Genomic DNA, 14,549 nt, shown 5'->3' on the forward strand with positions numbered 1-14,549 from the left:
TTCTGTTTTAATGTTTTATTTTCTGGCACTGATCGGAATTTGATTCAATGTAAGATATGAGAGTAAGGAGGAAAAGTTCTTTCGACCTGGAATGACTATGGTGGACTATAGTTAGCTTCTTCGCGAAGTCACACAAATTTTCCGTTCCACCTTAAGTAGTGTTTCAGTTGCGGGTACTTATCCCATAAGGAATGTAACTGCTGCACCATTTAAGGCGGAATGGAAAATTCAAAAAAGAAACTGCAAATAGGAATCTAACTTCAGCTTTGTGTAAACATGGTGGTAAGGTAGGAATATAGCTATGTAGCTAGTTTGCAGGTGAAACAGTGTAACTGTAACTAAAAATGCTGTGAAGCTTCATCGGTTTTATTTATATTAGTATCATACTGCATTGCTTCTATAATGTAGATGTTTCATTGACATAACTTTATATTTATTGCCAAATAGAGCGATGTACCTCATAGTGTTGCGCATTCAAGGTACCATAGCTGGGGCTTTACATACTACACTAATGAGCACGTGTCTAATGGTTCTTCTATCATGACAAGCATGACATTGTAACAATAGAAGAACCGTTTTTGGTACTATACAGCACCCTTCTACATAGAGCCATCTACAGCACATTCTCCATCAATCTGAAGAACGCTTTCACAATGCAAAGAACCATTTAAGCATGCAAAGGGTTCTTTGAGTGTTCATGGGTCTATATAAAGCCATTTTCTTCACTAAAGAACCCTTGAAGAACCATCTTTATTAAGAATGTGGAATGGCCAAAGGGGTGGCCAAGCTTCATGTTACGGTGGTGTTGGCCACCACTTGGCTCTGCCCCGACACACATTTCCACCAAAAAAGGTCTCGACTTTCCCAGATTGTACATAATGTAGCTTTAAATGTACACTTTTAAATGCTTCCCTTAAGCACGATTTTATATGAACAATCATTTAATGTTTAACAGCCTCGCTGTGTTTAGTACAGAGATTGTTGCCTTCAGCAAACTTTCCAGTTGACATCTGTGGCTTGCAGTCTACCTATGACCATCTTAAGAGTAACCTACGTCATAATAATTGGTGAATTGATTGTACAAAACAGGGTGAAGTAATCAGACTCAGGACCCCACCCTGATTCACATCCCTCCAATAATAAAAGCCTTTGAGCACAGCCCTTCCATTCCCCAGACTCCCTACATTTCAGCACGCCCACTATTACTCCAGAGAGCCATGTCCCAATGCAGTAAGCTTGCTATGATCCATGTAGTCACTTTAGGTCAGTGGTCACCAATCCTCTTCTTGGAGATCTACTTTCCTGCAGAGTTTAGTTCCAACCTGCATCTAACATGTTGCCCCTCCTTTTACAACCCCCAGATGCCAAAGATGGTGAGTTAAAATAACATTTATCAAGAACGTTTTAGGATTTTTAGTAAGAATAATAACGCAGATGGACACATTGTCACATTCAAACATGGACACGTGACAAATGCATTGAACATTCAGTGGTCGTTACTACTGTAACGGAAATTATGCTTGCTAACGCTACCTTGCAAGCATTCAGCCCCGACTAAATGTAACAAAACGTTTATTTAAACAGAAACGGTGGTGTGTTGAACTTAGTAAGGCGTTGGAATGAGAAAATTAAGTTGTGGCCATGACTTAGTAAGGTGGGGGTACGAGATCCTAATGCATGGCATAACACTATCGCATCTGATCCAGCCAATCAAGAACTTCTAAAGAGGTTAATTAGCTGGAGCAGGTGTAACCGTTTGTGGTTAGAACTGGATTCCACAGGAAGGTAGATCACCAGGCCTGGTGACCACTGCTTAGGTCAATACAGCACATATCCTGCAGTTCAATCAGGATTGCACAATGATGACTATAATAATAGATCATTTTAATTTCATATTCTGTACATTCATGCACCTTTCCCTTCAGCTGCCACAAGCAGTCTGCAAGGCAAGTATGCCTTACTACGGAGCCTGGCTGGTGACATTACCTATGATTAAAATAATGCGTGGCCACAACTTAGTAACATGTGGGAACGAGATAATTAAGCCATGGCCACAACATAGTAAGGTGAGGGAACGAGATAATTAAGTCGTGGCCACAACTTAGCAAGGCATGAGAACGAGATCCTAATGTGTGGCCTTGCTGGTCACATCCGGTCTAAATAAAAATAACGCGTGGCCACGTCATATTAACATGTGGGAATGAGATCCTAGAGTATGGCCACGACTTACTAAGGCCTGGGAATGAGACTTCACCACAGTTTAATAACACATTATCTCATTCTCACACCTTACTAAGGTGTAGTCAAGACTTAATTATCTCATTCCCACGCCTTAGTAAGTCGTGGCCATACACTAGGATCTCATTCCCACACATTAATACAATGTGGCCACGCATTATTTTTATTTACACAGGATGTCACCAGCAGGGCTCCGTAGTACAAGCCATCACTATGGGTAAACTTTTTGCAGCTTCTTGTGAATTGATAAGCCGTTGTTCTCTACTCCCTGTGCAGTCTGACCAGGTGTGGTGACCACTGCTTAGGTCAATACACCACATATCCTACAGTTCAATCGGGACTGCTGACTATAATGATGACTATAATAAATCATTTTAAATTTCGTATCGCTTCATTACTCATTCATGCACATTTTGCTAAAGCTGCCACAAGCAGTCTGCAAGGCTAGCAGGCTCATACCAGTTCCCTTATGTGCTTATGCTTTTAAATCAATAATAAATGCCAGATTAAGATTAATACTATTGCCAGTTCAGTTAACTTTAGCAGAGAGATTACAAACTACGCACAAGACACGCCTCTCTTCCCTCTCAGCCAATCAAACTAACCCACCCCTGACAGTGTCCTGCAGTGCTGTGAGGAACATTTTAACAGCAGTGCGCGTTCACATGGTGTCATACATTTGGAGCTGTACGGATGTGTATGTGACAGAGCAGCATGACTTGTAATTGTCGGGATGCTGGCTCTTATGGCGGAGGGTGAAATGGAGGGCGTGTAAGAGTAAGTGTCCTGCTCATGCTCAGCTGCTTAAGGTAAGTGGCTTTTCCCTGTGTTGGGTGGCTACACCCCTCCAGTAGAAATCTCAAGGTATAATGCAGTGTTTCCTATCTTGGGTACTGTAATGGAACCAGCACCGCAGTTTCATGTTGTCTTGGCCTTTGAATCATATCATTAACTTATGGTGAAATCCTTCTTGAGCTCAATCAGGTGTTAGAGCTGAGAAAACATGTAATTGTGCTGTGCAGGTGAACTGCAAGACTGCCAGTACAGCACTGTAATGAATATAATGAGTAGATTCAGTAGCATCTCAGAACCCAGGATTTTTTGAAACAGAGACTCTCAGAAAAAAGGGCACTGAATGTCACAGGGGTGGTACGCTCAACGGTATGTCTTCAGTACCTTTAGTTCGGAACCATATTGCTACAGTATTTTCTTGCAGTTACATTTCTTTTAAATTGCATCGACTGTCATGACACCAGGCTTCTTGTTTTATTTTTCTATTTTAAAATATCACATTATGACAAGGTACAAATGTGTGCTTTTCCACTAGTGAAGTTATTGTACTGTACTGTAAAACTCACGGTTGGATCTTGTTGTTGTACCTTTGAAGGTATGCTTACATTGTTTGTACCTTGATAAACAGAAATGTGTCTATAAAGTGCTTTTCTTCTGGCAGTGTAGACTGAATTTCCCATTAATAAATTAACAGTAACATATCATAATCTCTGAATAATTAAACAGGTAATGAAGAGTTAAATACCCCCAGACAGTTAGAGCACTAAAAGCATTAAGTCTGCACATACCTGTTTGGTTAAGCAAAGTGGTTAATAATTGGCCTCCTGCTACAGAGTTTCTCTCTGAATCTTTCTTAATCACTGCTTCCCTCTCTCTCTCTCTCTCTCTCTCTCACACACATACCATTCTAGATTAGTTTCTGGTGCACATACTGGTCATGCAGTATTGTTACATTAACAGGTGGTGTAGCATCAGGCAAGTGCGCAGATAGACCCCCAGAGGGGTCTGCAAGTGTCCCCTTGGTTGTTGTGTATTCACATTTCAGTGAGTCAAAGCTCAACTTACATGCCAGGAACAGACCTGCTGGGTCAGTTTGAGCTCCACAAGCTTCATCAGACACACACATCACCACCTAGCTGGAAATCTCGATAAAGAGTGATAATCTGTCCCTACCACTTAGCCCTTAGGGTGTCCTGATTTTTGTTGAGAATCAGGATAGGCAGGGCAAAGTGTTAGGGCTACATGGTCCTCCAAACTTTATCAGAAGCTGTGTTATCAGAAAAAAAGGAAAAAAAAAAAACGGCAAGATGGCTGCGCAAGCGACCAAAGAAACCCACAAATGTGAGTATTTTTTCTGTTAAATAATTACGATAACCATTGTATTATCTTAATGTCATTTCAATGTATTATGGTCCTTTTCTTCGTAACAACCATAAAAATGGCTAGTACTATGCTGATGTCTCGGTAGCTTGCTAGCTAAATTTACCGTTACACCTTAAATGGTGCAGCAGTTACATTCTTTTTCCTCAGGTGTCAGAAACATTTATGGTGGAATGGGAAAATTTGAACGAGAAGCTGGTGAATAGCAGACTTCAGCTTCATATCCTTGAAGAATTAGGGGTGGGCAATAATACATAATTATAACTTTACCCTCCTCTGCTGTCACTGCAGTCTGGCAGGGTTGCCTACAGAGCAGCGCTAGTAGCTGTTAATGAAGTAATGCTCTTTTTTATTTGAGGGTCCCATTTCATAGGGAAGATTTCAACCACCACCCCTTATAACTCAGTTATAGTTATATAACTCAAGGGGCAAAGTGACACTCAAAAACAAGGGGTAGGGGTAAAATTAAGAAATGGAATTGGGCCTTTGTCATTGTAAAAAACGGCTTTGTGTCCGGATCTGTGGAGCTCTTAAACAGAGTTCAAACTGAACAGTTTTCAGTAAATTGATAGCATAGCGGCTAACATTACAGCGTAGTGTGCAAGAGATGGGGTTCAAATCCCTGTTTGGAAAGTAATGCTGTCATTTTAGGCTAACTTGTGAAGAACTCAGCACTAGGTTTTGTTTCTTTCTGAAACTTGAGTACCCTATCTCTCTTGAGAATAGTCTTCGCAATATGTGCAGTATGAATTAAGTGTAATTCACAATCATGTTTCCCTGTTTTCTCTGAACTCCTGGCCCCCCAAAATGTCTGTGTAGTGTAGTGGTTGGTGTGGTGTAGTGGGTAATACTGCTGTCCTTCACATGATTCCCTACTTTGTTGCCTGGGCAAGCATGCTACACCAGTGAGAGTCCTGGGGCAAGACTCCTAACATTACAGTCGTCTATGTCTGTAACATAACTAAATTGTAAGTAGTTCTGGATAAGAGCGTCTGTCAAATGCATGAATGTAAATGATGTTATCTTCATCTGAAAGAGTAAAGAATGGTGCTTTCTCTTTCTTTTTGATATCTGTCAAAAAAACGCATTAGTACACATTGTGGGAGTTTTTGTGGGTGAAGATTGATGTGAAGACCTGTTGTATTTTTTCATATAATGATGCAAACAATATGAGTTGGTTTAAATCAAATTCATCACTGTTATACTGAGCTGGATGTTACAGATCTGGATGTGAGCTGGATGTGTGACAGCAGCCATTTATTTAAAATGACTGACTGAAGCCCCGCCCCACACTGTCTCCTATTGGCTGATGCAGGAGTATGTTAGAGTATGCTGTGTCAAAAATTCAGCTCTGGAACTTTTTATGGTAACAGAACATAATTTTGGAGCATTGACAGGAAAATGTACCTGTTGTCCATAAAGGCATTGCTCTCATTAAATGGCATGACAACCAGGCCAACTATTGGCTGTTGCTGAGCATCTGTGGTTGACCCTCGGCAGTGTGTCGTGCCCAGTTAGCCCTAGTTGGCCCTTGACAGCGCCTGTTCGGCTAATTGAGCATGTTGACCTGGTGTGGAGGCCAGCAGGGAGGGCGAGTTCTCTGATTGACTGTCCAGCCTGGTGAATCAGTGCAGAGAGAAACAGAAGGGAGCAAAGCTCACTGTGCAGCTCATTAGTGTAGTAGCCTGTCCCAAAGTCTATGTGGTTTGTGGTTTTGCTCAGTGCACAATAGCAGAAGTCTTTGTCTGTGACTTTGTCCATCTCTAAAACCTCTTCTGGTTTTTGATTACATCACTGAACACCAGCATGGGGAAAATATTAATATTAACTGATGAAATCATATGACACCTTCCACTCCCACCACCCCCACCCATCATCAAGAGTAAGTGCTCAGCTAGCTCAGAGACCCTCCCTGATCCCATGTTTCAACTGGGAGGAAAGTGTGATGTTAATGTGCCAAATTAATGGAAAACTCTGTTTTTTTTAAATAAGAGTTTGATGCAGTATATAAACTGTGTTAGTTTAAAAACAACTAAACTGCAAAATCAACTACTTTTGAATTAATTTTTTGTGATGTCACAAAATCTAACACATTTGCATATGTAAACCTATACAGCCTGTTTAATTATAGAATAGCAACACATAAACCTTATCAGTAAACCTCAGCGAGAAAAATACTTATATAAGAAAAATGTAAGATATGAGCCCTTTAACTTTCTTCCCCAATACTTCCTAAAAAGGAAGTTATAACTTCACCACTGCCTTGAACTGTGGGATATATACTTAGTGTAGTAGTGCTTTTATGTGGTATTGGGTAAAAGGTACATCTGGTGTGTGTTGATTATGCTTTTCCACATTTGAGAAATGGGACGCACTTGGACACTTACTGGAAAGAACGTTAACATAGACACAAGTACACAAACCGCATGTGTAAACTCGGACAGGCCATAACTGAAGCCTCTTTGATTTCTCATTCCTGCATCCTCCAACCTGGAAGGACGGTGGAATTACACTGCAAAAACATGATCTAAGTCAGTGACAGTGTTCATGAGGTGGGATTCCCCGGACCAGGGCTGGCGCCGGGTGATCCTTTCATTCAGAACATTCAAGAACAGATAAACGGTGAGGAGGTCTGAGCATTGAAATCAAAGAGAAAATCCCTCTTCACTTTGAGAAACTAAAGCAGCCCACCACAGCCCACTAACATTTAACCCGTTAACACTTCAGGTTTATTTAATACAAAGGCTTATTATTCAGTAACTATAGGGACTTCAGTGCAAACTAATGGAGCTATTCTCAGGTTATAGAAGTGTGTAATAAAGCTTTGGGCCTACCGGCTTGTTTTGCCCATGGCTTGTTATTTGGTATGTTATGTGTTCTGCAGCGCAGCATTGAATCCCTCAGCCTCATCAGTTCACAGTTTTGTATTCTTTTTATGTATTAGTTCATCAGTGTTTTTTTTCTACAGCACCCAGCATGCATCACGCAAATACTTTATACAGCTACTGCAAATCCACCATAGCAGTAAAGTAATCCTGAATGTTAGCACTTTCTTTTTCATGTCCTCACTGCCTGTTTGCTCTCTCTTCTCCTGGCTGTTTTTTCTTTTTTGGTCTTTTTTCTGTGTATTTTAAAGCTCGTTTCTCTCATCCTTCTCCTTCTTGAACTCTTCCTGACTTTTCTCAGCTTCTGTAATGCGGTTTCAGCCTCACCAAAGACTCTTGTATGAATAGTCTTTTAGTGAGTGAATTCATCACGCATCTAAATGGGATTACAGCCAAATACTAAAAACACAGAACCACTCAGTATGAAGCCGTGTTTTGTCATACAGCTCCATTTTTGAAGAGATCAGTGTCTGCTTGATTTCTAGGATTACTTTCTCTAATATGAACCTAAATTAGTGAGCTGTGTTCTAATATGATGAAGCTATTCTCAATATTGATACTCATTGAGAGGTTTCTGTCAGGGCCTTTGAGCTCATCCTCTTCCAGCTAGATATTCATTAGAGATTTGAGCTCGGTATAGAACTGGGCTTCAAGTGGTTCAACATGGAAATTAAATGTCTAATGAATGTTAGAGGTCTAGGGTCTAGAATATCAGTGTTGGGAGATTTAGCCACCTCTGAAACATCAGGCCTTCATCAAGGCCCAATCCCATTTCACCCCTCGCCCCGCTACTTAGCCCTTAGCCCGCTGTTTTGCGCGTTCACGTCTAGGGTTAGAGTGTTCCAATTTTTGTTGAGATAGAGGGGTAGGGTGAAGTGTTAGGGCTACATGGCCCTCCAAACGGAGGTTTTTCAGAGACACAGAGTGTTATGAGAAAAAAAAAGCTGCACGAGCAACCAAAGAAACCCACAAATGTGAATATTTTCTCAGTTAAAAAATTATGATCATCTTTGTATTATCTTAGTTTAATGTTGTTTCAGTGTATTTTCTTAATAACAAGCATAAAATTCACTAATAGCTTGCTAAAGTCTTGGTAGCTAGCTAGCTAGCCAACTTTCCCGTTCCACCTTAAATAGACCAGCAGTTCTGACGCCTGAAGCGCCAGAATGTAACTGCTGCACCATTTAAGGTGGAACGGGAAAATTCGAACAAGAAGCTGGTGAATAGCTGACTTCAGCTTCGTATCACCAAAGAATTAGCAGTGGGCGATAATAAATAATTGTCTTATCCCCCTCTTTGAAGACATATGATTCCCTAAATGTAAGTAAAGCCCAGCAGTGAGGAGCTGAACTTTTCATTTCTCTGCTATCACTGAAGACGGGCCGGGTCGTCTACAGAGCAGCGCTAGTAGCTGTTAATGAAGCAATGTTCCATTTCATAGGGTAAGATTTCAACCACTACCCTTTGCAACTCAGTTCCAAGGAGTTAGGGTGACACTCAAAAACAAGCTAATCATGACAGTTATTTATAATATCAACAAGACCACTTACTGAAATAATAATTCAAAAGTCAAAGAACTCTGTTATTTTCGGACCACGTCGTACGATTTTACTTGTTAATGTCACATCTGGCTCGATGTTTAGGTCTTAAACACAAAATCAACTTTATACTTTATGTCCTAGCATTACTGCACTTTTCATATTTGCACTGTTACTGCACATTTGTTTACTCTGCATACTTATCTTTTCACATATGCTGCTCTGACAGTACATACACCTACATTTGCATTCTCTCCACTCACTCTGTATATATATATATATATATATAAATATATGTACTATACTTATGTTTGCAACGTCTATATTTTTTACCACTCTACCTTCCTTATTTGTACATATTGTAACTGTCAATGTTGGTTACTTTCTTGCACTTTATAAGAAAATAATGCTGTATTTTGCACTTTTGGTTAGATGCTAACTGCATTTCATTGGCTCTGTACCTGTACTCTGCACAATGACAATAAAGTTGAATCTAATCTAATCTAATCTAATCTAATCTAATCTAATCCAATACTGCTGAAGATATGATGACAATAGACCAGTTTTGACTGAGTTCTCTTTGAATTCTCTTTCATCATGCTTGCAATCATCAGATTCATACGCTCGGGGAAGGGGTCTGAAGCACAACCCTTGTTACAAAATATTCTTCCTCATGTGTGCATTTACACATTTCCACTAGGGGGGTCTCCAAAGTTTCAAATGATTTGCGAGCCAGGCCTTCTCATCTAACATCAAAAGCTCTTTTGACTGAACGGGCCCAAATCCCCAAAGACACCCTCGAAATCTTAAGGAAAGCCTTCCTCGAAGAATGGAGGCTGTTATAGCTGCATAGGGGGACCAACACCATATTAATGTCCATGTGTTTGGAATGGGATGTCCAACACGCTTGTATACGTGTGATGGTTAGGCATCCACATACTTTTGGCCATGCAGTGTATATGAATGTCTGTCCCGGTTCACTTCCCTATCAGTTTGCTCTGTTCAGCAGTGTTTGTGCTGCAGTATCAGTGGTGCTGAATGAGTCATTGTGGTGGAATTTTACTGACGTACATCACATTCAGTTACAGCTTAACAGGACTGACACATCAGTTTGTCACAAGGGTTTGATTTTTCGCCTTTGTTAACTTTTATTTATTTCAACCCAATACAACCAATAAAACAATGACAGTCATCTTCCTTTTTTTCTCCCTCTCTTTCTGCCCCTCTCCTTCTCTCAGGTGCGGTGTGAGTGTGGTGGGATGAGATGGGTGACGGGCAGCAGGGGGAGGCGGTGGGTGGTGAGTGTCGGCCCCATGCCCTGTTCGACAGCTTCGTGCAGGCGTCGACGTGCAGGGAGACGCTGCGGGCGTTTCAGGAGCTGTGCAGAGAGCTGAAGCTGCAGCCTGGAGGCAAACCGTTCTTCTACCACACCCTGAGGAACAGACTGCACTACTGGAGGGCCAAAGCTCTGTGGGCCAAGCTGGACAAACGAGCCAGCCAGAAAGAGTACCAGAGGGGACGCGCCTGTACCAACACCACGGTAAACAAGCCCACACGTGCACACACAGGGCAAGTATGACAATACAATGGTAAATTGGCCTAAAGCACAGGATGCAGCTCCTGTTAACCCTTACATGGCTAGAGTTATTGTTGTTTTGCAGTACATCCAGTTTACGTTACACAGACATTTACATGTAAGTTCATAATAACATAGATGCAGTTGTATGCAAAAGTTTAGGTGCCTCTTATCAAATGACATGTTTTGTTGATTCTTCCATGTGGGAATAAGTTAACACATCCTCCTGGAGGGCCTGTGTCCAGCACAGTTTGGTGATTTACCTGCTTTAACACACCTGATTACATTTATCTGTTAATTGCCAGGTTAAGTGGGTGTGTTTGAGCAGGGAATCTACCAAACTGTGCTGGACGCTGGCCCTCCAGGACCAGAGTTGTGCACCCCTGTTCTACACAAAGAGTGTCCAGTCTTATCCACAATGGTCTGGTGTGGGTAGAGGTTTTCATTCCAACAAAGCAGGAGCGCTACTGTTTAATCAGCTGGTTTCAGTCTAAGAACAATTGATCATGTGTCCTCCAGCTTTTTTGGAATAAAAACCAGCAGCAAAAGACTGGACAGCCCTGCTCTACAGAGAACACACACAATCTGCACATTTGAATGCACAATTTCTGATTGTTTACTGAGTTAAACATTTTGGGGGAAAACTAAAACATAAAATGTACAAAGGTTATGGCACATTGTGTATAGTTATGTTTTATTTTTCCCCCAAAATGTTTAACTAAGTAAACAATCGGAAATTGTGCATTACAACTTGCAGAAAAATGCCATATTTAAGCTGTATTAGCTTAGCTTCACTTACAAAATCAACAAAACATGTTATTCATTCAGACGTTTGCATACAAAAAGTCTGAATGCTTACAGGTTCAACTTTGTTCTATAATTTTTGATGTCAGAAAATGTAAATAAATAAGTAAGTAAATACATCTTTATACAATTCCTTACAAAGTTTGTCTCTTCTACCTACTTGTTTCTCAGTGTCTGATAATAGGCGCAGGGCCGTGTGGGCTTCGGACGGCTATCGAGCTGAGCTTCCTGGGTGCGAGGGTGGTGCTGTTGGAGAAGAGAGATGCTTTCTCCCGAAACAATGTCCTCCACCTGTGGCCCTTCACCATTCAGGACCTGCGCGGCCTAGGGGCCAAGAAGTTTTATGGAAAATTCTGCGCTGGAGCCATAGATCACATTAGTGAGTGATCTCAGCAGTTTTTGTGGTTGTGTGATTTGTGTGTGTTTGAGATAATGACAGTGTGTCTCTTTGGTTATGTTTATATTACAGAGTTGATGCAGCACATTTTTTTGACTGAATTTGACAAAGAGCATAGAACTGACAGTTTAAACCCACAACTCATAGAACTCTTTGTATGTCAGTTGCTTACTAACTGAAACTCCTTTAACAGTAAACAAGATTAGGGATGCACTGATCCTGACCTTTTATGGCCGATTACAGTTTACTTACAATAAAAGCTGCTTTTGATAGACTTTATTTTTTAACCTGAAGCTCACACTGTGTGGGCTGGATGAGCACCTAAAACACTGTAGCCGTTTTCAGTACTTTTAAGTATCCAGAGTATTTATGTAAATAACTAGTGTTGTAGTACTCAAATCCGGTCTTGGTCTTGACACTGTAAATTAACAGTCTTGGCCTGGTCTTGGTCTCGGTATCATTTGGTCTCGGTCTCTCGGGCTCTGTTCTCGAGACCAGTCGAGTGCAAGAAACTAAACGTTTTTCTATCATTATTGAAAATCAATAGAACCTTTAAAGAGAATGAAACAGTCCTTTTTCCTTAAATCGCTTTTGTTTGCTGTTCGTTGAGGATCTAATTGATATTTCTGTGATGGTTGAAGTATTATTTGTTTGTTGATGTTCATTGGTTCAAAGATTTTCTCAGGGCAGATAAGAATGTGACTATTACTAATTAATACTAGCTATATTATTTAATGTTAAGTTTTACAAAATATCTTATTATTCATTAATATATATCATGTAAACAGAATGATAATGAATGTACAATGCACAATGAATGAATTTCAGTTTTTCCCTTTATTCTTTTTATTTTTATATTCTTAAAAAATCTTAATCTGGTCTTGGTCTTGTCTCAGTCTCTGTCTTTTCTGGTCTTGGTCTTGACTCAGACTTGATGTGTCCAGGTCTCGGTCTTGACTACAACACTAGAAGTAGCATTGTTTAGTTTAAATTACATGAATTAAATAAACTTCTGCACTGAGTTATGCTGAGGTGACAGGTTATTTAGCCCAATTAGTTATACTTGATTATGCTGTAATATTTTGGTATAAGCGTAGCAGCAGCGTTTAAATACAGTGCAAGTTCTCTTACCTGGCTCATGTTATTTTTATTAATGTTTTTATAAAATGTAAAATTGCAACACAGATCAGGCAAAAATAACATGAATAAATCATCCAATTGTGTGTTTGGAGCAAAAATCTTGACCGATTCTGATCGTGCACCCCTAAACAAAATTGTTTATACGCCTCGAAATGTGAGCTGTTTTTGTCAGAATCCTGGAATTGTCATCGTGTACTTTGGAAAGCAACTGAAAGTTGTTAGTATGTAAATCATAATTCATAATCGAGCGCTGTCGCCTCACAGCAAGATGGGCCTGGGTTTGATTCCCCGGCCGGACAACCAGGGTCCTTTCTGTGTGGAGTTTGCATGTTCTCCCCGTGTCTGCGTGGGTTTCCTCTGGTGCTCCGGTTTCTCCCACAGTCCAAAGACATGCCGTCAGGCCAACTGGACACGCTAGATTGCCCCTAGGTGTGAGTGAGTGTGTGAATGTATATGTCTGTATGTCTGTCTGTCTGTCTGCCCTGTGATGGACTGGCGACCTGTCCAGGGTGTATCCTGCCTTCCACCCAATGACTGCTGGGACAGGCTCCAGCTCCCCCCGCGACCCAGAAGGATAAGCGACTTGGAAAGTGTGTGTGTGTGTGATTCATAATCGCAACATGAACATAAGTTAGGATTTGTGATTTGTGATTTTTGTGCTAGTTGTATTCACAAAATCAAATGGATTTAATTGTAAAAAATTACAATCACACTTCATGGATTTGGATTCAGAAAATTCATGAAATTACAACCCCTTCATTTCATTCATGTTGGATTCCTTTTGACAGGGCTTTAAATTCTGAAAATCTGAAGGCTTATTAATGTAAACACAGACAGAATTCTCACACTGCAGCCTCATAACAGTGAACAAACACATATTTGACTACTCTGCATGTGTAAACACTCTGTGTTTGTGTGTGTGTTTGTGTGTGTGTGTAGGTATCCGACAACTGCAGCTGATGCTGCTGAAGGTGGCTCTGCTCCTGGGTGTGGAGGTTCATGTGAACGTGGAGTTCAGGAGGCTGCGAGAACCTCCGGAGGACCAAGAGAAGCAAAGTAGCGTCACGTCCATCATAACAGACATCATAGTCGCTCACCCATTCTTACCATGGAGGAGATGGAGAAGGGTTTTAGCACTGATTTGATGTGTGTTTGTATCTGCACAGGTGTCGGCTGGAGGGCTGAGGTCCATCCGACTCCTCACCCAGTGAGTGAGCTGCAGTTTGATGTGGTTATCGGAGCAGATGGCAGGAGGAACACTTTACCAGGTAACATCACACGCTCACCTGCTGGAGACATACCGTTCCTGACTTGACTGCAGTCATTGCATGGATTAGACCCCATTTATTTTATTGGGGTGGCAAACTGCAAGGAAGAAAATTAATAAAACAGCATTTAATAAGTTTCTTTTATGCATATATTAAGCCTATGTTATTGAAATGTCATCTACTGAATTAACTTTACATTAAATTAAAACATTTTGTGTAGCTGCGCTGTAGAGTGTATTCCAGGGGTCGGCAACATGCGGCTCCGGAGCTGCGTGCGGCTGTTTTACTGCCCTGTTGCGGCTCCACAGCAGCATTAGATTATTAGGTAAAAATAAAATAATCCTCCTTTGCGGTAAAATAAAGCTCTGCTGATCATTCAAACGCAGTTTTAACACTCAATGGTCTTAAATGCTGGAGTTAATGTATAACTGCTAATTCATCCTTTAACCCTGAAGATCGGTGCCCAGACTGCTGGTCACCATAGCAACAAGCCAATAGTCTTGCCTAGCTAGTAGCTAACAAAAAGGCAAA

General features: G+C 40.9%; 1 protein-coding gene across 4 annotated transcripts in view; it reads left to right on the forward strand.

The window, feature by feature from the left end:
• The first annotated feature begins 2,847 nt into the window (after window positions 1-2,847).
• The window catches only part of mical3b (microtubule associated monooxygenase, calponin and LIM domain containing 3b), a 62,483-nt gene continuing 50,781 nt past the window's right edge, over window positions 2,848-14,549 (forward strand). Inside the window, exons 1-5 of one of the 4 annotated variants that reach the window (XR_005006839.1) lie at window positions 2,848-3,047; window positions 10,072-10,373; window positions 11,385-11,592; window positions 13,690-13,806; window positions 13,917-14,018. Coding sequence is in view for 2 of the 4 variants with exons in the window: in XM_036563755.1 (XP_036419648.1) it covers window positions 10,098-10,373; window positions 11,385-11,592; window positions 13,690-13,806; window positions 13,917-14,018 (703 nt within the window). In the remaining 2 variants the exon portion in view is untranslated. The remainder of the gene's footprint in view (window positions 3,048-10,071; window positions 10,374-11,384; window positions 11,593-13,689; window positions 13,807-13,916; window positions 14,019-14,549) is intronic. The other 3 variants (XR_005006838.1, XM_036563755.1, XM_036563756.1) reach the window with 3 other exon arrangements.

This window comes from Colossoma macropomum, unplaced genomic scaffold (assembly GCF_904425465.1).
Source record: "Colossoma macropomum unplaced genomic scaffold, Colossoma_macropomum, whole genome shotgun sequence".
NCBI lineage: Eukaryota > Metazoa > Chordata > Actinopteri > Characiformes > Serrasalmidae > Colossoma > Colossoma macropomum.